Source organism: Podarcis gaigeae (assembly GCF_964106915.1).
Source record: "Podarcis gaigeae genome assembly, chromosome: 4".
Taxonomy (NCBI): Eukaryota; Metazoa; Chordata; class Lepidosauria; order Squamata; family Lacertidae; genus Podarcis; species Podarcis gaigeae.
Window position 1 is genome coordinate 47,698,051 of NC_139677.1, and position 24,357 is coordinate 47,722,407.

General features: G+C 39.1%; 1 protein-coding gene across 15 annotated transcripts in view; it reads right to left on the reverse strand.

The window, feature by feature from the left end:
- Nucleotides 1–24,357, reverse strand: part of DMD (dystrophin) — a 991,104-nt gene that overhangs the window by 899,940 nt on the left and 66,807 nt on the right. For 8 of the 15 annotated variants that reach the window (XM_083734087.1, XM_083734090.1, XM_083734084.1 and 5 more), the window contains exon 1: nt 17,145–17,246. The exons of 4 other annotated variants lie outside the window; for them this stretch is intronic. In XM_083734087.1, the coding sequence (XP_083590213.1) occupies nt 17,145–17,241 (97 nt within the window). In that variant the 5' untranslated portion in view covers nt 17,242–17,246. Of the gene's footprint in view, nt 1–17,144; nt 17,297–24,357 lie in introns of those variants that run through there. 3 more of the 15 variants (XM_083734108.1, XM_083734103.1, XM_083734091.1) reach the window with 3 other exon arrangements.

The window sequence follows — 24,357 nt, forward strand, 5'->3', positions numbered from 1 at the left end:
ATAAGCTTTATAGTGAGGATTAGTGAATGTAACTGAAGAAGGCAGCAGAACCACTTTGGTTGGTCAGTAGAGCCATGGAGCTCTTTTGACCAGCAGCTGAGGCTGAAAGCAGATACTTGCCAACTGCAAAGTATCCCTCCAATAACACTGTCCCAAGTCACCCTCAATCCTACCAGGAAGAGAAGAATAGCAAACTATCAGATACTGTGAAGTCTCCATGCTTCTAATTTCTACTAGTATTCAAAAAGTAAAAAGTAAATTTATATGCCCCCTAGCCCAAATTTTAAGCCTTCCTCCAGGCTTTGCACACAATAATATTAAATCTCAAGAACCTTATAATGTTCTTATTTTAGGGTCCCTACAAAGAAGAGGAAGACTGTTTTAGTGGCGAAAGACATGGTAACTTAAGTTCTCTTGATGCATTCTGTCCACCACTTCAGGACCTTATCCTCTCTCACCTTCGTGTGTGAGGCTATTGCTCCTCCAGCTGCATCTAAACCCAACCCCTCAGCACACAAGGAACTGCAAGAAAAAACTAACTGCAGGGGTAGAGTCTCAACCAGAATACAATTAAGTCACCTTGAGCATTTGCTGGCAGAATGACAATGTGCTAAACTTAAAAGAAAACCCTTCAAGCCATGAGCATCATTAGCACAAACTTGGCCAATTAAACTAAAAAATATTATTTTTTCTATCTTTCTTCCTCCACCACAATGAGCAAAACTGAACCAAGAGAAGATACCCTTCAAACATGCACAAATATAAATATATTTAAAAATGAAGCCCCTAGGTCAGATTTTTTTCCTCCCAAATATAGAAGATCCCATAAAAGTAATAGAAAATATGTGATATCCAGCATAAGCAAAATATAGAAAATATGCCAGCCTATGCCATTAAAGAGCTGCAACAGGGCAAAACTACATTGGTGAGCTGATTTGTAAGATGTCTAGCCTTCATGTAAAAAAATCAAATTATGAGCTCCTGTTGGGTAACAAGATAACAGTCCACAAAAGAAATAAAATACCACAGATTTGCAACAAGTCAGAATCAAGTTATCCACAATGATGTGAACAGTTACAAAAAGCAGACAATAGTGAAGTTGGGTTATATGTTATCTAGCCCAATGCAAACTTTCCCAAAGCTGATGAATGATTTAAAAGGAGAAAGAAATCCTAGCCTGAACCACTAACATCCACCAGCTATTCTCTAGTTTAATAATATCTGACAGAGAAGTCAATCTGATACATAGAGTTCAAAGCAGCAGCAATCTGCCTGCCCAGTGCCTTTTTGCACCGCTTCGAATCTAATCTTGAGCAACTTCAGAATAGGTGACAGCAGCATGCAAAGGAAGGCTGGCGTGTTACCTAAACATATGCCTGTCATTTCAGCCTCTCTTCGACAAGTACAGTCAGTTGGCTTCCTTTACATCTTTGGAAAATATCTCTTATCGCAGGGTAGCTTAGAACAGGTAAGTAGGAGCCTGAGAACACTTTCTCAGATACTGCCAATGGAGTGAAATGCAGCAGCACAAATAAAGGCAAGGAGAAACCGAGCCTTATGGATATTGTGAGATTGAAATTAGCATGTATCATACTAAATTACGCAGGAAAACATGGGACAGATAGAGAAAATGGGGGGGGAGGAGCAGAGTCCGAGCACCCAGGGGCAGGGCGGACGTCCCAGGGGGATGCCGCCCGCAGCGAGTGTCCCAGTGGGGTGGCGCAGAAATGTCACCCCCTCAGGGATGACACCTGGGGCAGACCGCACTCACCGCACCCCCCTTTCTCTGCCAGTGGGGGGGGGGGGAGCAGAGAACAAAACCAAGGACAACAAAGTACACTTCTACATAGAAACCGTTTTTTGAGGCTTCATTAAAGCATGGAAATTTGCTCATTTTGTAATGTACTTGCTGCTACTGTAGCTGTTTAATATACATACTGGTAGAGACGAGCTACAGGGGTACCTCGGGTTAAGTACGTAATTCGTTCCAGAGGTCTGTTCTTAACCTGAAGCACCACTTTAGCTAATGGGGCCTCCCGCTGCCACCGTGCCACCGGACCATGATTTCTGGTCTCATCCTGAAGCAAAGTACTTAACCAGAGGTAATATTTCTGGGTTAGCGGAGTCTGTAACCTGAAGCGTATGCAACCTGAAGCGTATGTAACCTGAGGTACCACTGTATATCGCTAATTCATTTTATGGGGCAGTTCTCATATTTTGCATGGAGGAGGGGGAAGTCACATGAAGAAATGCCAGTGTAAAATGAACTGCACATGGAAAAACCAAAGCCATTGCTGGGATGATAACAGTACCTTTTGTGATCACTGAAATAAAAGAAATAGTTGCATGTTATCTCCATGCAGCATCCAGATCTCACTGAAATGGATGAAAGATGCACAGAATGAAAAAACAAAACAAAAAACACAAAGTGTGGGTGAAGCAGTCACTTTACATATGTGAACTGGCTCACTTTTTATTTACATTCAAATCTAGCCACATCTGTTTTAAAAGACAGATACTAATAACAGTTATAAATGACTACCAACACATTGCTGGTAATAATGCCTTCATATTTTATAACATATGGCTTTCTAAGCAAAAAGAGCTTGCTATAAAAGCACTTTGTTTTCCTGCCAGATATTATCAATGGCATTTGAGGATACGGGAGGTAGAGTGTTGGATGGAATCCCATAAATGTAGGGAAAGTGGTTGGTTTTACTTTATGAAGGACAGAGAGGTGAAAGTATATGCAACCTTAGATTAATAAGCAAAGGGAGGAAATTTGGTTGGATACAGGGTTGCCCTTGTGAGTGGAAGTCCTCTTTCCATTTGTGGAAGGATCCAGGATCCAGTAGAGACTACCTGCTGAAGGTGGGGAAGCTATTTTTGCACACATACACCAGTGCCACCCCTCACACTGTTCTGGAGGTCTGCCAACCTGCTGGAGCATATTTTTACAACAATACAAACACAACACCTAGGCTAATTGTTTGTAGAGAATATATAATAGAATAATGATATCATTCAAATTATAGGAATAAGCCAATCAAAGTTCATATGTACAATATAACAGAGTGGTAGCAAGGACCATCAAGCCATGTGTTCAAAACAGATGTCTAAGGACAGTCTCACAATAGTCTTTCAAAAGTTTCAACAGAAGACATCTCAAAAGTTTCAAAAGTAAAGTCTCTCAATAGTCTTTCAAAAGTTTCAGCGGAAGATGTCTCAAAAGCCTAAAAAGAACAGTGCTATGGAATGATACTACTGTACTGTTTCATAATAGTCTTCATCAGCCAATATTTTCCAACAGAATATGTAAGTAAGATTCATGCTAAGGATCAGTGCTCTCTAGATAAGAATTGGCAAAAATCACATCCCTGACCCCTTAAGCAGAAACTGGCTGATCACAAGTCTGGATCCACCCCTCTCTGTATAGTTTTGTTTTCATTGTGCCTAACACTAGTGACTATTGATGACAGCATAAAGCAAAAGAGCAAAATAGCACTATAAATATAGAAAATAACATTTTAAGGACCATTTCTCTGTTTACATAACATGCACCTGTGTCAACCCCTTTTGATCATTTCCCCTGCGATATAAAACTCTCAAAACTGTTTATAGCCAGTTATGCTTCTTGCCTCTCTTTGTATCTTTCATAATTCAGGAATAGGTCTTTTAAGATAAGCTGAGCAAAACTAAACCCTGCATTCCAGGAAGAAGCTTATTATTGATTCAAGTAATACTAATAGCATTACATTTCTCTTCAGTGTGATTTGTTATTCTGTTCCACATGCATCCCAACGTTTTCAAACCATAGGCACTTTTATTGAATTGTACATGATAATGTTCAGGTCTTTTTCCTGAGTGACTACAGTTAATTTAGAATCCAGTAAAAGGAGGAAAGCTCTCCAAGTTTACCAGGCTCCAGGGGGCCCAAGTTAAGGTTAAATCAAATAGCAAGGAGCTGAGCATTTAAAAATGGTTATTTTGAAGCAGAGGAAATCCTTGAATAATTCAAGATGTGGAACAGTCTATTATTTGGGTTTGTGCAATTTATTTTGCTAGCACTAAAAACCTACTTCTTCAGAAAGTGTTAAGTAGCAATTGAATTATTTTGGTGCTAAGGGGGTTGCTCCTGCTGTTTATATACATTATGAAGTCTACAGTGCACTTCCTGTAAGTATGGAGATGCATCTCGGTTTTTGTGAGTGGTGATTAAGAACAAACTTCATGGTTCTCACCTCTGTGACCAGTGGGAAGTACTGGGTCATCCATCAACCTTTCTACCTTGGCCTTAAGACACCTGAGCTATATATTTTAGGACTCACTCTGTTCTCTTGGCTGTAAGTTGTTTTGACTTTTTCAATATTTTTAAATCATTGTAACCTATCCATGGTGAAGGGTGGGTAAGAAATTTAATGAATCAACTGCAACTTGGCAGGTAGGGCTATGTTCCTGAATGTGCTCAGGCAGCGCACTCAGACAACAACATTTCAGATACTCAAGCCCCATAGTCTCTTCTCTGAATGTCTGAACATGTCTACTACCTCTTTGCCCACAGCTCCCCCACACAGTTACAGCACTCCTGAATTCCCAGTCTCTATCCGACCTTCATATGGCTAAGACAGTGGTCCCCAAACTAAGGCCCGCAGGCTGGATAAGGCCCAAGGGAACTCGTTTATCTGGCCCATGGATACCCTCGCCGCCTGTTGCTGCCATCCGCTCTTACTGGTGCTGTGCTGCGCTGCTGCTCACTTTTGGGTCGGAGGAACACCGGAAATAGCTTGTGTGCATGTGCAAGAATTATTTCCGGGTCAAAAGAGGCCCGTGCACATGAACACAAGCTATTTCCGGTGCTCCTCCGACCCAGAAGTGCGCCGGAAATAGCATGTGCCCTCCGGCCCGCCGCGCAATCGGCGCTGGAGACACTGGCCCGAGGAGAGGTAAGTTTGCTGACCCCTGGGCTAAGACAATCTTTCTCTTTTTTTACCAGTTTTTTCAGTTATTTTTAAATGACCTGTCATTTTAAACTAAAGCTTCTCAAAGTGGTTAATGAACTGACATTTATTGTAGGTGGACAGATCTCCAGGAAAGCTTTGAATAACAGGATATTGTGGCCCATAAGAATACGTTTTGGAGAGAGAGCATCTGCCAGTAGTAGCCTGATTCTGCTAGGACTGGAGCAACACATAGTTTAGGACAATATTGCAAAAGGATACTGTTCTATTGATGTGTTATTCCAGGAACTGGCACACGATTCAAGGAATTTATTGATAATGGCTTTGTAATAACTTTGGAACCACCGTGTTCTGATGCTCAAAACACCACCACACTTAAAAGGAGAATGTAAGATACAGCAGGTTCTCTCATACCAGTTAATCATAAGTAAAGTTAGTAGAAGAGGCTTCCTATACCTCAGAGTACTGTGAAGACTGAACCTGTATAACAAGTTGTCCCTGATCAAATTTTATACAGAATCCTTTTTTCACCTTTGCATCACTCTACAGGTCACTATCCATTAAAAGAAAAGAAAAAAACATGTTTCCATCTCAGATCCTCTTTTACTGATGACTGCAGTACTATACACATCCAAAGTGAGAACTGTATTAGTTTTGTGGCCACAGGGCTCTAGTTTCAAAAGCCAGGTATTATTTTTTTACCCTTCATTGGAGTTGCTCTGAGGGATATACCGGTAAATGTGCTCCTAGGCAGCCTCAGGCCCATACTTATGCTCAGGCCCGTATACTTTGCACCATTCCCTCAGTCTCCCTCATCTATATATATAAGCACAAATAACAAATTATGTTCTGGAAGACCTCAGTGCTAGGTGTTAACTTCTTATAAGATCTCTCTGGTTTGTGAAAAGCTTGTTGCTTTACCATCTCCTTCTGCAGGGGGCATCATTTGCATATTTTTTCCCCCAGTAAACTATTATACACAAGAATCCAACATCTCTTTTATATATATGATTTCCTCATCTTTCCCTTCCTCTCCCAGGATGCTGTGATGCAAGGTTTAATCAGTGACATCCCACACTGGTTACTCCCCAAGGTTAACAATGTTTATTTTAATATCAAACTTCAGACCTGTACTGTTAAATTGATGCAAATAGGATTACAAGGATCTGACTTCTTGAAAGCTTCAATCTTCATTTTCTTAGCTCCAAGCTGAATGCATCTACCATGGGAAAGTCAAGCTGAGACTCATTTGAAATGTGCGCGCGCACACACAGAAAAAAGATGTCTTTCTTTGTGAGTGCGTAAGAAATAAAAAAATATATTTTTACCTAAAGAAAGATATCTCTTTGATTTACTGCAGATACCTGACTTTTACCTTTATTGTTTACTAGCTAACTGTTACCTCACCCGCCCTCAACCCCTTCAATGAATAATTACAAGACAAATATAGAACCTATAATACCTTCACATCTTTTGCCCTTAGAAGTATAGAATGTGAGAAATTTCACTGCTGGAAACTCAGTAGCACTTCATAAGTATAGTGTGAGTTTGTGCAATATAACAACAATGAAAGTATTCCAACAACCAGAAACAAGTGACAACCTGAAAAACAATGGTTGATATAACCCCACAAAATGGCTCTGGCCAATAGGAATACCTACATCAAAACGATTATGCTTCAGTGACCACCTTTATGTACACATTAGGTATTCTGCAGTAAAAGCAGAGCTGCTGCCTTACTTTATATTGTCATGACAAAGGCAGTTTTAGGGCAGTGGATTTAGGGCAGTGTTACCGTTTTTGCCACACTGGATGCCGAGCCTAGGAGGTGCTGCAGGTGATTGCAACTATGATGTAGTGAATTGAGCAGAAAGGCAGGGGGGGCACTGAATTTTGGCCTCACACAGGGTGCTGCTGAAATTTGAAAGACCAAAGTCTGTCCATGACCATGTTATATCCAATATGGTGCTGTTGCGTTAACTACCCTAACCTGACATGCTGTAAAACATAGCTGGACACTGTAGAATAATATATTTTTGTATCAACATACAATTGTGTACTACAGAGAGACCTCATCTGCTTCTGTTTTTTCCTGTTTAGGAATTTGGTAAATATTAAATTAGGACCTGACATATTGAGAACTACAAATGTAATTTGAGAAATCTATAGCCATCTTAAGGCACTTGATTTTCATGTGAAAGAAGCACACAAACCGGGGTGAGAATGCAGCGTTCTGCCCTCTGCCACCACACCCATCACTCTCTGTGAGTGGCGTGGGATGGGCAGTGGAGGGCAGAGTTTGGCAAGCTCACTCCCTGCTCTGCCTGTCTGCATATTGCTTCTACATGTGACTAGAATGCCTATAAGAGACTAATTGGACAAAATGGGCAATGCATTGCTCTCTAGATTATACAATTGACTATAAAAACCTTTTAGAATCAAATATTACATTTATTGTTACTTATAGTTTATCATGAATTAAAGATCTTAGCAGAGAACTCCTTAATGAAGGAAAATGAAAAATAGAAATTTGCATGCTACCATGTGTTTGCTTAGTACAAAAATAAGAATTAGTATGAGATTCTTACAAGGTATTCTTTGATTCCATGAAGAATCAAACAGTTATTATGCCTGGCCACATCACATACATGCATATATCAGGGTTTGAGGGGGCAGATAGAGGTAATTTGGCAGATTACTTTGATACACATACATATAATCTATTTCTAATGTCCTATGAAATCAGAGAATTAAAATGCATATCACTAGTACATTCAGAAATGTATAGAATGTTGGAAAGGTGTCGTATGAAAAAATATTTGCTATTCAGATGCTATTTAAATAACCCATTAGATTTGTGTGTTTTTAAACTTCATATTTCTAATCTATCTATGAGATTTTGATATATATATTATTGGCATATATCTCTCTGTGTGAATAAGATAAAAAAGAAAGATAAAACTCACAGCAGCTAAGTGTCATGTTGAAAAATAAAAAAAAATGTCACTCATCTCATGAAAGAACACACGTCTCTAGTGGACATTAAGAATTCATTCCTGCAGCGGGTCTGGAGTAACTGAATTCCTTCAGCTGTATGGGGGAAGGCTCTGTTATGTTTCCATAAATATCTTTTGACTCATTCTCTCCCAGACATCATTCAAGCATGATAGGATGTCTCAAATCTAAATTGGGTGGGTGGCAGAATTAAACACACTCTATTTATCCTCAAATACCTATTCTTCAGTCAGCTATAGAACTGAAATAAGCCCCCCCCCCCCAATTTCCTAAAGTTTCCTTTTAAAAAAATTAATGAGGTTCAGGAAACTAGGGCAGAAACCTAAAAGGATGTGTTTCAGAATATATCTTAAATCAGAAGTAGGCCACAGGTGCCAAGACACTGCCCTGAAAATTTGTACACTCTCTAAATCAGCTTATGGGCTGAACAGATACAGGAGGTGAGTCTCATGTTGCCTATAACTCTTCTAACTGAAAACCCCATTAGAAAACTCATGGGACTTTAAAACTTCTGAATGTAGGTGGGGAGGTGGTTCCACATTTGAATTCAACAGGGCACTATTACAAACAGATGGAATGGTCCCACTTTCCCTCCACATTGTTCTGGGGGATTCTCCCAGCCCCCTCAGAGCCAATTTGAGGGGCTAAAGAGGAAAAGCCCCATTGTGGAAGTGGGAATCATTAGGTGAACCCCCCACTATGCAATAGACAGGCATGACTTGGCTAAAACCAAGTGCTCAGGAGGTGGGCCTTCTTAGTTTTAATAAGGGCCCCCAGCCTTCCACCCATAATGGAAGCATTGCTATTTCATGAACTGAACCCATGCTGCTAGGGCAGCATCTGAATGATGCAACAATTTGAGTGAGCTTGATCATGTGCGGTTTTCTCCATGGACCTGGAAAGTGGGGCACCACTGATTCCCTGGATTCAATTCAACACACAACTGCCCACATGTCTAGCCCTCTTTAGACACTGCAGCACTCTCGATTAAGGCAAACATGAGAATAGGGACTGGGGCGGGCTGAGTAGCCCTGCCTTTGACATCACAAACAGTGATTAGCCCTTCTCCATACTGTTTGCATGCACAGCGGAAACAACTGCAAGGAGGCTGCTTTTGCACATAGATGTTACATGAAAAGGCTTTGTTACAATCGGGAACCCAATCTACCAGCGGAATCCAGGACAAACAGAAGCCTTTGCATGTACAGCTACCCATGCAAAGGCTCACTCCTTGAAAATGTTCATGTTGTATGTGTGGATGCTATTTGGCATTTATAATGTGGGAGGTGGGCTATTGAGCATGGTCCCTATTTATAATACCCAGTGTTTTTCTTCTAGAATAATGGTGTTGGTACTGCAAATCCGGAGTACACCCAGAAAAAAGCACTGATGATACCTAAACAGGGCTTGTGTGCTATTCAGATGCAACCCCTAATTAATAATAATAATAATAATAATAATAATAATAATAATTTATTCATATCCTGCCCTCCCCAGTCGAAGCCAGGCTCAGAGCGGCTAACAACAATAAAAGTAACACAGCATTCTAATATCAATTCATTTTAAAATCAAATCAGAATCAAATTAATGGCAACCATTGGGCTAGAGTTCTATGAGGATTACCAAAGGAGGGGGTCAGACTGTGCCTTGGCCAAAGATCAACTCATGTAGATCAACTCATGGAAAAGTGATTCTTTTCACACAGCTGGAGGTGCTTCTAAAGAGTATCTTAATGCAGGTGATAATGGCAAGTACAGATGCTCAAAAGCTTGAAATAACTATATCAGATGTCCGAGGTTTGAAGATTATTACCCTAAAAGTAACTTTGGAACTGACTTGCACTTGTTTGCTTATACAGTACTGCCCAACAATAGTAACAGGATTTTAATATCCTAGTAATTCAGACATCAAGAACAGTGTTTGCAACACTTTGAGGGTAAAGAAAAGCCAGATGTTATATAAAATATTAATGACTGAAGTCTCAATAATGTGAATCAGGATACTTTCACTTCTGTGGCAGTACATTTTGATTTCAAGGCTCAAGTCGTTTTTGATCATCCTCTTTTGGATTCCCAGTACTATTCATTTGAGTCTTTCAGAATCTGGTCAGTTTATTCTCTCAGCATTTTTACTGGATGTTAGTCTTTCTCTCTCTCTCCCTCATTCAAAAGGCTTTCACAAACTCTGTTTCGTCCATAATTGCCTCTCTCAAATGATTTTCCCTCCTCAATGATTTCTCATTAAGACAGAGGGACTCAAATGAGCTAATTAAAATAGGTTTTATTGTAAAAAAAAAAAAAAGGAGAAAATTCTTCACACGAGCTAGCATGCATCTCAGTAAATGTTAACTGACAAATATAATTGTGCTCCTTCAGGGAGTAAGCAGTATACTTTTCAAAGTAGCCCATCATTTCTAACCAGCTTGTCATGTTTTCACACATACTTTGGCTGGTAGTCCTGTCAAACAAAACCCAGATTTCTTCTATGCAACAGGAGCAGCAAAGAAAGAGTAGACAAGAGCAGACCACCATTGCATCTAAATCTGGTTCCATACAATCATTAGGACACATTAACTTCTGTCAGGTGTTAATGTAGGGTAGTGGTTCTCAAACTGTGGAATACCCTCCTACGAGCCTCTTTTAATATATTAACTGCTAACATATCATGTAAAATGACATATGATTTCTCTGTTTTTCCCTTTTCTCTCCAAAAACCAATTTTCCCACTTCTAAATCAGAAACAGGGATGCGGGGGCGCTGTGGGTTAAACCACAGAGCCTAGGACTGGCTGATCAGAAGGTCAGCAGTTCGAATCCCTGTGACAGGGTGAGCTCCCGTTGCTCGGTCCCTGCTCCTGCCAACCTAGCAGTTCGAAAGCACATCAAAGTGCAAGTAGATAAATAGGTACCACTCCGGCGGGAAGGTAAATGGTGTTTCCATGCACTGCTCTGGTTCTCCAGAAGCAGCTAAGTCATGCTGGCCACATGACCCGGAAGCTGTACGCCAGCTCCCTTGGCCGATAAAGTGAGATGAGCGCCGCAACCCCAGAGTCGGCCACGAGTGGACCTAATGGTCAGGGGTCCCTTTACCTTTACCTTTTAAATCAGAAACAGGACAAAAAACAACTGGGTTCAGTGCTGCTTGCAGTTATAGCTTTTGTGTTCACAGTTTTGCTTCCTGTCTCCTAAGGTTCCTTTTCTAATTCCTCTACCTGTGAGAAAGTGAAATATTTGGGGATTAACATGACATCTAAGAATGTGAACTTATTTAAAGATAACTATGATAAATGTTGGAGATAAAGAAAGATCTAGAAATATGGTCAAGTTTGAGACTCCTTGTTAGGCCGAATTGCTGTAATTAAGATGAATGTATTGCCTAGAATGTTATTCCTGTTCCAAACATTACAGATTGTGGATAGAATGGACTGTTTCAAGAAGTGGCAGAAAGATATATCTAAATTTGTCTGGCAGGGCAAAAAGCCCAGAATAAAATTTAAAATATTAACTGATGCAAAACATAGAGGGGGGTTTGCCCTGCCGGACTTAAAATTGTACTATGAATCGGCAGCTTTCTGCTGGTTGAAAGACTGGCTACTTCTTGAGAATACAGACATTTTGGATTTGGAAGGGTTTGATAACAGATTCGGTTGGCATGCATATATATGGTATGACAAGGTAAAAACTCATAAAGGATTTAAAAACCATATTGTCAGGAAAGCACTATATAATGTTTGGATTCGATATAAAGATTTGCTGGAAAATAAAACCCCTAGGTGGTTGTCACCAATGGAAGCTAAGGAGGTGAAAAAACTTAATATGGAATCGAAATGGCCAAAATATTGTGAAATAGTGGAGCAAGAGAGTGGAAAAATCAAATTACAGAATTTGGAGAAAATGAAGTCCAAGGTACGAGATTGGCTTCATTACTATCAAATAATGGAAGTGTTCAAACAAGACAGGAAAATTGGCTTCCAGGTGGAGAGATCAAAATTAGAAACAGAACTGTTAGAACCCAATACTAAGAATTTGTCAAGAATGTATAACCTGCTGTTGAAATGGAATACACTAGATGAGACAGTTAAACCAACTATGATTAAGTGGGCACAAGACATTGGTCATGATATTATGTTTGCTGACTGGGAACAGTTATGGACCACCGGCATAAAATTTACGGCATGTAATGCCTTAAGAGAAAATATTATGAAAATGATTTACAGGTGGTACATGACCCCAGTCAAGCTTGCAAAAATTTATCATTTGCCCAATAACAAATGTTGGAAATGTAATGAGACTGAAGGTACCTTCTATCACCTTTGGTGGACTTGCCCGAGGATTAAAGCCTTCTGGGAAATGATCTATAACAAAATTAAGAAGGTGCTTAAATGTACTTTTCATAAGAAACCAGAGGCATTTCTCCTGGGCATAGTCGGCCAACTGGTGCCTAAGAAGGACAGGACGTTTTTTATGTATGCCACCACAGCAGCAAGGATTCTCTTAGCAAAGTATTGGAAGACACAAGAACTACCCACACTGGAAGAATGACAGACGAAGGTGATTGACTATATGGGACTTGCGGAGATGACCGGCAGAATCCGTGACCAAGAAAAAGAGACGGTGGAAGAAGATCGGAAGAAATTTAAAGTATATCTTAAGAACTGTTGTAAAACTGAAGAGTGCTAAAATGTCAAGGGAAAAGAAAATATTGAATTATAGCTACAATTGATTAAGTATGAGAAGAAGCTAAAAAAAAAAAAGTAATTAGACAATTGGTGTGAGGAGTTGTTGGAAAAATCTTAAAATAGGGATGCAGAAAAGGGGAGGTAAGGGGAAGTCTGGGAAGTAAGGTCTATGAAAATGAGGTTTGAAATTATACATGTTTATATGTTTTGTTTGTTTATGTACTGTGTCTTGTTTTGTTTTTAAATCTGTGTTGAAAAAACCAATAAAAAGTTATTTAAAAAAAAATCCTCTACCTGTGCTTGACCACTTCCATTTGTCCCTCTACTCTTAATCACTGACCCGTGTTAAAAAGTACATTTAAGAACATCAGTCACTCACAAACTCGTGCTCCAGCATCCCTTCTGCTAAAGGGTAAGAGGGAGAGTCAGTTTTAGGGAAGCACCATAGCTCAGTGGTAGAACTCATGCTTAGCATGCTAAAGGTCTCCGGTTCAATCCCTGGCATCTCCAGGTAGTAGTAGTATTAGCAGTACTAGTAATTTATTTTTTATACCCCGCCCATCTGGCTGGGTTTCCCCAGCCGCTCTGGGCAGCTTCCAGCAAAATATTAAAATACATAATTCATCAAATATTAAAAGCTTCCCTAAACAGGGCTGCCTTCAAATGTCTGGTAGGGTTGGAAAGGGTTGGAAACATACTGTTTGAAACTATGAGCAGCCATTGCAGGTTAAGTGTTGAAAATAAAAAGCTAAATGGACCAATGGTCTAACTTCATTTAAGGCAACTCCTTATGCCCCAATACAGCCCCAACATTCTTGATCTTCAGAGACAGTTTAAGCTCAAAAAATACATCTTCCACAGTTCCCTAACCAAACCTTAAGAGGTGGGTGGGATGAGAGATACAAGATGGTCTTCCATCATTACCAACTTCTTCAAAGTAAATCCATTGCTAAGAGAAAGGATAACCGTGCCCAAAGAAGGGCTAAGAGAGTTTCAGTTCTGGGTCTGGGACTGAATTTCCTTAGCAAAGTTAAGAATTCTGTAAAAATAAATAAATAAATAAATCTGCTCTTTGTATTCAGCAGCCTTCCTCAACCGGGTGTCCTGAGACATGTCAAACTCCCATTGTGGCAAGCCTGCAGATATCTGTCAATTGTATACATCAATCGTATAATGTTGCCAGTAAGTGCAAACAAGTGATACAGTAAGAAGAGATCTTTGAAGGCTTCTTTTTCATGTTGACCATGAGGAAGGCCTTAACAACCACAGGCTGAAACTTGCTGAGCTATTGTTTTAAAAAACAAAATCCTCATTTTGTCGGCATCTTGCGATATCATTTCCTTTGTTTAGGATTCGTTTTGGATGCTTACCAGCTTTTGCATTTATTTATTTTTTGGTATATATTACTTGCCACTTAAATCAGATAAACCTAGATATTCAATAATTCTGCAGAGATGTAGCACTATAAAAATAGAGGCATAATAAAATTATCAGTATAGGCACTACCATTCTACAAATAATAAAGAATAATAAATAGCATCTAATCGTTATAATTGGACTTTATTTGTTCAGCTACCTTGCCTTTGCAGTTTTCATGCACCCTATTACTTTCCCTCCTGTCACAGAGGCTTAGCTGTGTTTGTACTTCTTCCTTGCTCTGCTCTTCCTCCTTCTGTTGAAATTCCACAGCTCTTTTTGCTGGGCCTCTACAGGTTGGTTAATAAAGAGCAGTAAAAATTATGACTTAGATAGTACTGGCCAGTTGTGTGTTAATGAATCCAGAGACAATACAAGCCCAATTCAAAGGCAACATAAAACTCAACCTATTTTCAACTAGTGATTCTACCAGGATGTTATTTTTCTCAAGGTATGGAGCCAGGGTAGTACTAACCAGGTCTCTTGATTTATCAACACTCTCCAATGTTGTGAAACACAGTGAGACTATAGATGATCATCTGTCTCTCCCTTTCCATTCCTATTAAAGCTAAATCTCTTGCATCCTTCTTTGGGAGTAAATCCCATTGGCACTCATTTTCACATAAATGTGCACAGGATCAGCGATTCTCCATCTTACCATTTCACTGCCAAAAGTACTGGAAAAACCAAATGGATGTTAACTTTGCATGCAGTTCTAGCCTACTTTCCCTTGTGCATTATAAAATGCCAGTAATCATTCTCCCCCCCCCCCAAGAAAAAAAATCATTCATTTAATCTAAGTTTTTCATTTCAACAACATATTTCAGAGAAAGTCTAAAATATTTATGTAATCCAATATTTTGAAAATAGGGAGGGATACATTATTGTTCCTTGAAACAACAGAGGATACAAATGAGATAAATTGTATACTAAAAAGCTGCTTATTTTATGCCTTCATTCCCATTTGCTTGTTCTGATCCCTCTACCTGTGCCCATGTTTGCAGCATTACCTCGCATGGCACTCATTAAGCAGGACAGTGTCTGGACTAGCTGAAGTCTATTTCCTTCAAACTCCAGCAACTTTAGCATTTCATGACTTGAAGGTTTGACTTCAAGCTTGACAGGGTTTTTGAAAAATTATTACCATTATTTTTATAGAAATCAGCTTGCACATTAGGCAGCTTAACCCAAGCCTTTGATGCTGTATTTTGTATATAATCAACTGCTAGCTCCACCTAGTGTTGTAATAATGCAGTCCAAAGTTCACACACTTCTTGACAAAATGTAAGCAAACTATAAAATCACTATTTTCAATTAGATGGCGACAGCCTTCTATTATCTTTACAAAAGCAAAATCAGAAGCATGCACTTTAGCAACTTGAAAGAAAATGCTATGAATTTGGAAAATAGGCGCAAGGAAAGAGAATACACCTGCTGCATCCTTAGAGATATTCAAGCCTGCCTAAAGAGCATTTGAATTTTATTAGGATATTATTAGTTCAATCGCTGAACAAGTTTGTATACTGAAAATTAACAACCTTTATATTTTTTCTGTGCACTTTAAAATTCACATCTTTAAATTCAAGGAAATAAGCTGAAATGCTCAAAATGGCTAAAACCAAGTTTGTCGTCATAATTTGTACCTGGCAAATACCAAGTTACTAATTTTTGCCTGGTTTTAGAATAACACCACTTTAATATCAAGCTGCTCCCTTTATCTATACAAAAGTATATTCAGATGCCATTTAAAACATCAATCATGTTTGCAGCCAATCACTGAACTTGACGTTAGCACGAACATACAGATATGATATTTAAATGAAAGTACTGAGGTGTTAGCTGATGAGATATCAGATTGCAAATGTCTAACAAACTCACATATACATTTTATCTAACTTAGGTATTCTTATTATTACAGAGTTTATTTCAGCCCACTTTTTAATAAGCTTACTTTTTAATGTGAGCAAACATTATTTCCACAAAGCAGGAAACTGGCAATTAATTAATCATTCTTTCCCAATAAGGTATAAACAGCAAGACTCAACCTTGTACAGGTGATCAGGATGAATCATGCATGTTGCTATAATATTGCTCACTAGGAATGAGGGAAGAGGGGTGAAGGGAAATGATACATGGAGCTGAGAGACTGTTTTTTCACATAAACTCAAAACTTTCTAACAAAGTCACCTGAAACTTTGGCTTATTGCTCACCTATGCTAACAAAACAACAATCCAGCAACTGAATAATGAACATTACAGACTGGAAGATAATTATTTGGAATATCCTCTGTGTTAAAAAAACAGCAATGAAAAACACCCATATATTCCATTTCAAATGATTTCACATTTGCCGTCATTTCTCATTAGCAGTTTTCAAAATTATATCTGAAACAAGCTGATACAGAGAAATTAAGAACAGTAATCATGCGAGAAATGATAGACCCAGCTGGGCAGACATCAAGTTGGCAAAACGTGAATACAGTTCAGTAGCTGAAACAGATGCTAGAGTTGTTGAAAGACCCTGCAGGAGATATACATGAATTTCCTCTTTATAATAATAATACACAAGTGAGCACACAGCAAGAACTAAAAAGGGGAGGATGAAACCCTGTTGGCAAAGCAAACTACAAAAACAGAATCTGCAATACTATTTGCTATTTCAGAATGTTCAAAATATGCAGCTTCATTTCCTCAAGCTCTATGTATATGCCAGCATTTCAAAGTCAAAGACCATGCAACTAAACCATATGAAACAATTGAGGTTTCTGGGTTGCTTCTTTCCCCTTACCTGGGCTTCCCCAGACTTCGAAAACACTTTGTTCCCTAACCTTACCCTTTCATAACAATATCTTTCAGGCAAGTGGCTCCCTGAGGTGAGAAGCAAGCACAAAAGACGTAATGCAAGCAGAAATGCAATTCAAAAATCCATTTTGCAGAAGCAACACTGTTTTCAGAGAGTTTCAAGACCTGAGCAACAAATCCTCTGCCATTATCAACAGAGGCTCATTCTAACATATGCTTTGTCATGGTCAGTTTCTAATGACATTCACGACAATGCAAAGGCTTTGATCATCCTACCTTCCATGCCAGCTGCTTTTCTCGTCACTCCATCATGCCAATAAGTTGGCTGCGGTAACAAATCAAGATAGTGCAAAACAGCATCTTTCCCCTGCATCTGTCATCTTCCTGAAAGCATTCTATTGCTGCCGACTGCTGGGAACTAGAAAGTCTATTTGAATTCCAATAGCTTCCCTTTCGCATGATTCAAGTTAGGTTAGGTGGGCATGCCTAACATGATTCTCTCCATCATTTATTATGCAGCTGCTACACTGCTGGTGTGGTAACCACTCTGACTTTATCTGATACGTCAGCCTGGCAAACCTATACCTTAGTGCAAACACACAATGAGACACAGCAGCCTCCTGCATTTAATGAGCCTTCTTTCTGCCTCAGAGAGCAGTGCATCTGCAAATCTCTTCCAAATCCTGGCATTCGTGTTCTCTCTTTCACTGATTATTAAAGCTTGCAGCTTTTCTTAAACCAGAATGCTTTTCCGGGGAGGAAGGAATAGCATTTCTCCCCCTTCTCTCCCCCCCCCCTCCCCACAGTCGTCTTCTGTTATTTGTACTTTAGTTAAATACTTACTAATTCCTATCAAATCACACCATCACTTCATTCAAACTTTCCTTGGGAAAGAGTCCTGAAATACAGTATCGGGGCACATTATTCATGTCCTTACTCATACTTCATTATCAACACGATATCCAAAGCAAAATTGCATTCATATCTGTGAATCCTAATGAATAGCTCTCTAATGAGACAAGAGCACTCAATTCAAACCTAATAGATTTTCTATACCTGCAGGTGATTGCTTGCCCCTAACTGTTATTTATGCACTTGAAAAGGGAAGTAGTTTTTGTGGTTCTGTTAGTAGCATCTTATCTCTCAAATGATACCAGACACAGCTAAAATATCTGGTGAGTGACAGGTTAGTGAGGCTAATTTAAAACAACGCCCCCCTTCAACTACACCATCAGTAAGTACTGCCTAAAGAATATTAATAGCCACATGAATTTTTAAAGAAACAGCTAGTTTCCTTTATTAATAGCTGACATGAAGAATATGGGTAGACAAACATACAACTTTTTTTTTAATCTTGTAGATAGGGCGGGAGATATATAGAAGGTACATAATGTTGAAGTAAATACATCACTTTGCCCCTTATACCCAAGATTCCCCTACTACAAATCTGATTGGTAGAATGAATAAATCTGATCAGATTGGTGGAAGAATACCAAAGCACACACATGCAAGTTCACATAACAAATACTGAACTTCAACGGGTTTTCACACAATTCTCCACATGGTGCAAATTGTGCATGACAACCATGTACCAGCACTGTTCTTAACCCACGTTGACCCGCAAAATGATCCCATTTACAAAGGTTAGAATTCTATGCAAGTTTTAGTACATAAGACCTTGCTAGATCAGACCAAAGACCCATATAGTCTAGCGTCCAAGTGGCCAAGCAGATATGTATGGCAAGCCCACAAGCGGGACAGTAGCACTATACTGCTTTCAAGTCTTAGTGAACTTAATGGGGCTTACTTCTGATGAAACATGTATAGGATTGCAAGTCCATTTTAAATAGCCAAAAGCATCCAGATTATCACAAGTCAGTGTCTATTATACCAGCTGTTTTAATTCAATTATATCTTCTTCTTTGGCGATCACTCATAGCCGAGTACGATTGTCTTCCATAAACACGGTTTTAACAATGAGTCCGTAAGTGACTGTGGAGGCCAATTCTGGATCCACACGTCCTTCCACAATGGGGACATTGGTTTCCTGGCGGCAGGTGATCATGGTGTGGATTTTCCAAGTGTCCCTTCCTCTTAGCACATTTCTCCCTTGCATCCTGAGTTCAAGTGTCTTCAAAGCCTTTGGTAAAGGCTGTTCTCCAATTGGAGAGCTCGCAGGCAAGTGTTTCCCAATTGTTGGTGTTTATACTACATTTTTAAAAATTTGCCTTGAGACAGTCTTTAAACCTCTTTTGTTGACCACCAGCATTACACTTTCCATTTTTAAGTTTATAATAATTTTTAAGTTTATAATAGTGTAGTTAAATTATGTAAACCAAATTAATCCTCGTTTATTTTTCAAGCCTACGGCTTCAGGAAAGGTTTGAGATTAGAACAGTTTCTTGGAAGACAAATCTATTGCAGCCTGAAGTCTAATAAAGCTTTGATGAAAACTAAATAAATAATAATAGAAATTAAATATTACATATGTAGAAGTGGCTGGGAAATCCAATTCCTTTTCATAAAATTTTCTGATTCCCTTATTCAGTCCTCTACATGAGTTCTTTTGCCATCACAGTTCAGATTTTCATTGAGTCCCTCCACTCAGCCACACAGTTGCTCACCATTCAGCAAACAATGCACCAGTGTCAAACCACCACAGAACCTGCTTCACTACAGGCTGGTTTGGCCTGTATATCTTTACTTGTCAGAGATCAGGGATAATACACCCAAATGAGTCATGATATCTAGTGAAGCAGAGGGGTGCTCTGTAGGAGTGCTTAATATTCTCAGACAACTTTGTTCCAGTGAGGAGAATTAGTCTCATGTGAATTTTACAAGGGAAAGCATGAAGCATGGTAATCTGGAGGTGAAAATGCCTCCCCCCCCATTCATTCCACTTCCCCATGTAAGATTAGCACAACTCTACAGCCTAAAATCTGTATCTTGGCAATCAGCTGCTTTCTGGGTGAGCAATGATGTCATTTTCCTCTTAAAAATCAAATTAGCAGAGACAATAAGATTGGCTTAATGGAACAAGATGGAAAATTTATTAGATGCTATAGATATGGCACCATGGAATAACATGTCCTTTTAGAGATTTTATGTAAATAAGTTAGAATTAGACTTACTGCATCTGCTCCTCAGTCTGTAGCTGCACATATCAACAAGCTAATTCTGTATTCAAGGCAACATAGGTTGCCCTATCATATAGTTGCAAAGTGTGTAGCTATAAAGTGGCTATCTAAAAAAAACTGCTGTCAGCTCCTTTTTTTGTTGTCGGTTCAAGTCATTTCTGAACTGAAAAGAGACAATAAAAGGAAGACTGACTTTGAAGGCCCCATAAATTTAGAATACATAAAAAATATTTTCTTGGTATCTGCATTTCAATTGTTAAAACATCCAGACAGTAACAAAGAATTGATGTTATTTCACAAAGGTTATAACTCACAGGCACTAGTGACTTGGGAATTCTTGGACTGTGGTGGGGGGCTATATTTACTGTAGCCCATTCAACAGATGAGTAATTTAATAAATAAAATAGCATTGGGGGGGGGCTAATGGTTTGTTTTTGCTTTTGTTTTATGATGTATTTTGTGTTCTCATTTTGTATTTTTATGTTGTGAACCACCCTATGATCTTCAGATGAAGGGCGGTATACAAATTTAATACAATAAATAATGATAAAACAATAAAATGAATGAATGAATGAATAAACAAACAATCAATGAAACAATAAATATGTTAGTTTTAATTTTCTGGAGAGAAGTGGTATGAAGTACAGGAAGCATATGGGTAACCAGGAATAGGAAGGAAAGTGGGGCTGTGAGCACCTGCACCACCAAAAGAAGAATCACTAATTCATTTCCTATTTATTACACAGAGATCTTTATTAAGATTATGAATGCACTTACTTTCTGCACTATATTAAATTATGCTAAGGGTTTTTTTTCCCCCTATAAATGAAGCTCACAGTAGAGTTTTAAAAAACATTGTTCATGTGGTGCATTCTAAACTATGATATAACAATAAAAATTTACCAAGAGCTCTCCCCTTCCGTCCCTTATATGAAAGTTGCATGAAGCTACTGGATCAACACATAGTTAAACACTGGAGGCAGAAATGGCCACCAACCGAGACGGCTTTAAAAGAGCATTACACAAATTCATGGAGAGTTATTGATGACTGCAAACCATGATGATTCTCTTCTGCCACCACAGTTGAAGGCAATAATGCTTCTGAATACCAGTTGCTGGTAACCACAAGAGGGAAGAGAGCTCCTATGCTTGAATTCTGCTTGCAGGTTTCCCATTTGGCATCTGGTTGGCCACTGTGAGAACAGGATGCCAGATGGGCCATTGGCCTGATCCAGCAGGCTACTCTTATGTTCTGAACTGTTTTCTTGCAACTCTTGTGAGTGGCAATGGTTTCCCAAGCTCTTGGGCAAGGACTCTTCTCCAAATTTTCTTTCTGGGTGTGTTTGTATTTTAACTGCTGTTCCTAGAGATTGACCCTCAAACTTTATGCACATTCATCTAAGATTCATCAAAGTCTGTGCTCCGCCAGTGAACTACTGCACCTCCCGAAAGGTGAGCTTCTTTTTCCTCTGGAGCATGTGCTTATCTGGCTATTGAAACCAGGAAATCTAAAGCTAGAATTTTCTTGCTCTAGACTTTTAGACAGTTGTTGGGAAACGCACCATTGTAATAGCCACACACACATAAATGGCTTTGAACTGATATCACTTCCAGCTAGTCCCTCCCAAAAAGGTGGCCGGTCCAGAGGTGTTCTTGCAATCGCCATATCGCTTAAAATGAGCGCTAAACTCTCGCTAGTTCAGACTTTTCCTCCTTTTGTCTTTACAGGTCTGATTTCAAGCGAAAAATTCTCACTATTAATCACCAATGTTTATCTTCCTCCAGGTGGTCTTATATCGGACCTCCATTATAGATGGGATTCTCTGGAAGAGAATTTAGACAGTTGTTGGGAAACGCACCATTGTAATAGCCACACACACACACAGGCAGTGTATAATTTATTTATAGCTGATGCTTCATTCGGCATGCTGATTATAAATAAAAATTTGATTTATTTAGTCTTCTATCCTTGCATGGAAAAACTTTTCTTGATCATAAATAATGGTTATAAATAAAATAGAAGTGAAATTAGATTACCGTTGAATATTAAAACAAATTTGGCTAGTATGGGCTAATGAAATTCAGATGATAAATTTATTGAGAGCATTTTAAAAAAGCCAAACTTGAAATTACTCTCAAAATTCTTAAAATTGGTGAAAAATTCTAAAATTAATTTGGAAAAAACCAGGTTGATTCTTTAGAGAAGTAGTTCTAAAATAGCCTAGCTTAGATGCAACAAACATTATTATGAGTTCAATCCTTAGATTTGCTTGTTTCCTTCTTCCCTCTTTTAGATACAAGAGGAAAAGATTGAAAGTTTCAGTTTCCTATTACATTCAAGAAACTGTGGTTTAGTCTAAATGTGATCAGTTAAGACAAAACATGCTCAAACCAACCACATATTAACCAGCCACAGTTAGAATAAATCACAGCATCCTATGTTTGGAGATACAGTAATGGAAACTGATTTATTTAATAGAGATCAGAGACATCACCTTGCCAACAAAGGTCCGTATAGTTAAAGCTATGGTTTTTCCAGTAGTGATGTATGGAAGTGAGAGCTGGACCATAAAGAAGGCTGATCGCCGAAGAATTGATGCTTTTGAATTATGGGGCTGGAGGAGACTCTTGAGAGTCCCACGGACTGCAAGAAGATCAAACCTCTCCATTCTTAAGGAAATCAGCCCTGAGTGCTCACTGGAAGGACAGATCGTGAAGCTGAGGCTCCAATACTTTGGCCACCTCATGAGAAGAGAAGACTCCCTGGAAAAGACCCTGATGTTGGGAAAGATGGAGGGCACAAGGAGAAGGGGAAGACAGAGGACAAGATGGTTGGACAGTGTTCTTGAAGCTACCAGCATGAGTTTGGCCAAACTGTGGGAGGCAGTGGAAGACAGAAGTGCCTGGCGTGCTATGGTCAATGGGGTCACGAAGAGTCGGACACGACTAAACGACTAAACAACAAAACACTTTCCATCTCTTCTGGAATTCTTTATTACTAGCTGCTGTCTTCTGGTTCTTCCTCTTCTAGATGTTCTTCAGGCCTGGGTCTTCTTCTCTGTCTCAGCCTTGTGCTTTTGAACACTATGCTTTCTGTTGCCTATCTCTTCCTGTTTTCTTTAACTTTCTGCCTTCCGTCCTCAGGCCCTTCTCTCCATGACCCCAGCTCCAAAAGGCTCTTAAAATAACTTCTTCTAGTTTTCTAGTCTTTACTGACCAGTGGCCACCTTGCAGTTCCCCCTTCTACTGACCTTTATTCAAGGATCAATAGGGGTTTTAAAAGCGATTCTCAGAACACCAATCAGATTAAACCTTTCTAATGCTCCTGATAAGTATAAATACCAGGGACATTCACTTTCAGTACTACTAGCTGCCAAAGGTGTTTCCTTCCTTAGCAACTGTAACCACGGCTTCTGCTAGCATTCAGGCCTTCATACAATATAACCTTCGCAGAGTTCTGAGGTCTAATCAAATACAGTTTCACCTCATGTTTCATTTACCATAGGACAAAACTTAACTCATTCCTAGGTCTAACCCATATACCTTTATCTTCAGTACTCCTAAATAATACATTGTCTCCTCACACTGCTATGAAAACGTAGCAGTCATTATTCAGAGAGAATTCTGCAGTCACCTTTTTCTAGGAGTGTGTGTATGTGTGTGTGGGAAAACTATCTCAGAAATTTTATCAGAAAATGATCAATAAATTTTCAGTTTGTTATGGGACTCTCTCTCTCTCTCTCTCTCTCTCTCTCTCTCTGTGTGTGTGTGTGTGTGTATGATTTTATATATTACCTTTATTTCCAAAGGAGTTCAGGGCAGTGTGAAAATGATAAAACAATGAAACAACTTAAAAACATTTCCAATACAGATACAGATTGGGAAAGGATTGCTGGAAGAGGAAGATATTCAATAGGTGCTGAAAAGACAGCAGTCCATCTAATATTCAAGGGGAGGGAATTCCAAAGGGTAGGTACCACCACACCTATATCAGAATGTACCACTTCACACTGCTAAATAGTACAAAAGAAGAGCTAAACATATAACTTTTTCTAACCTTTAAGGGCATTTGATAAAGCAGGTACTCAGCAAAAATACTTTTGAAGATCTTTTCTTTTAACTTTGACAATACTCTAACCAATGGAGCCGATAATGTGGACTGCCTTTCCTCACTTGAGATAACACTGGCCAGCAGAGTCAGAATTTAAATGGTTTTTGTACCTATAATCCAATCAATTCTTATTCATTCATTCACTCACTCAGTGATCTCACTTCTGAAAGCAGTACATATGGTAATATTTTGTAGAAGGCACAGCAGCAAGATACAATTCCATCTGCAGGAGGAAATCCCA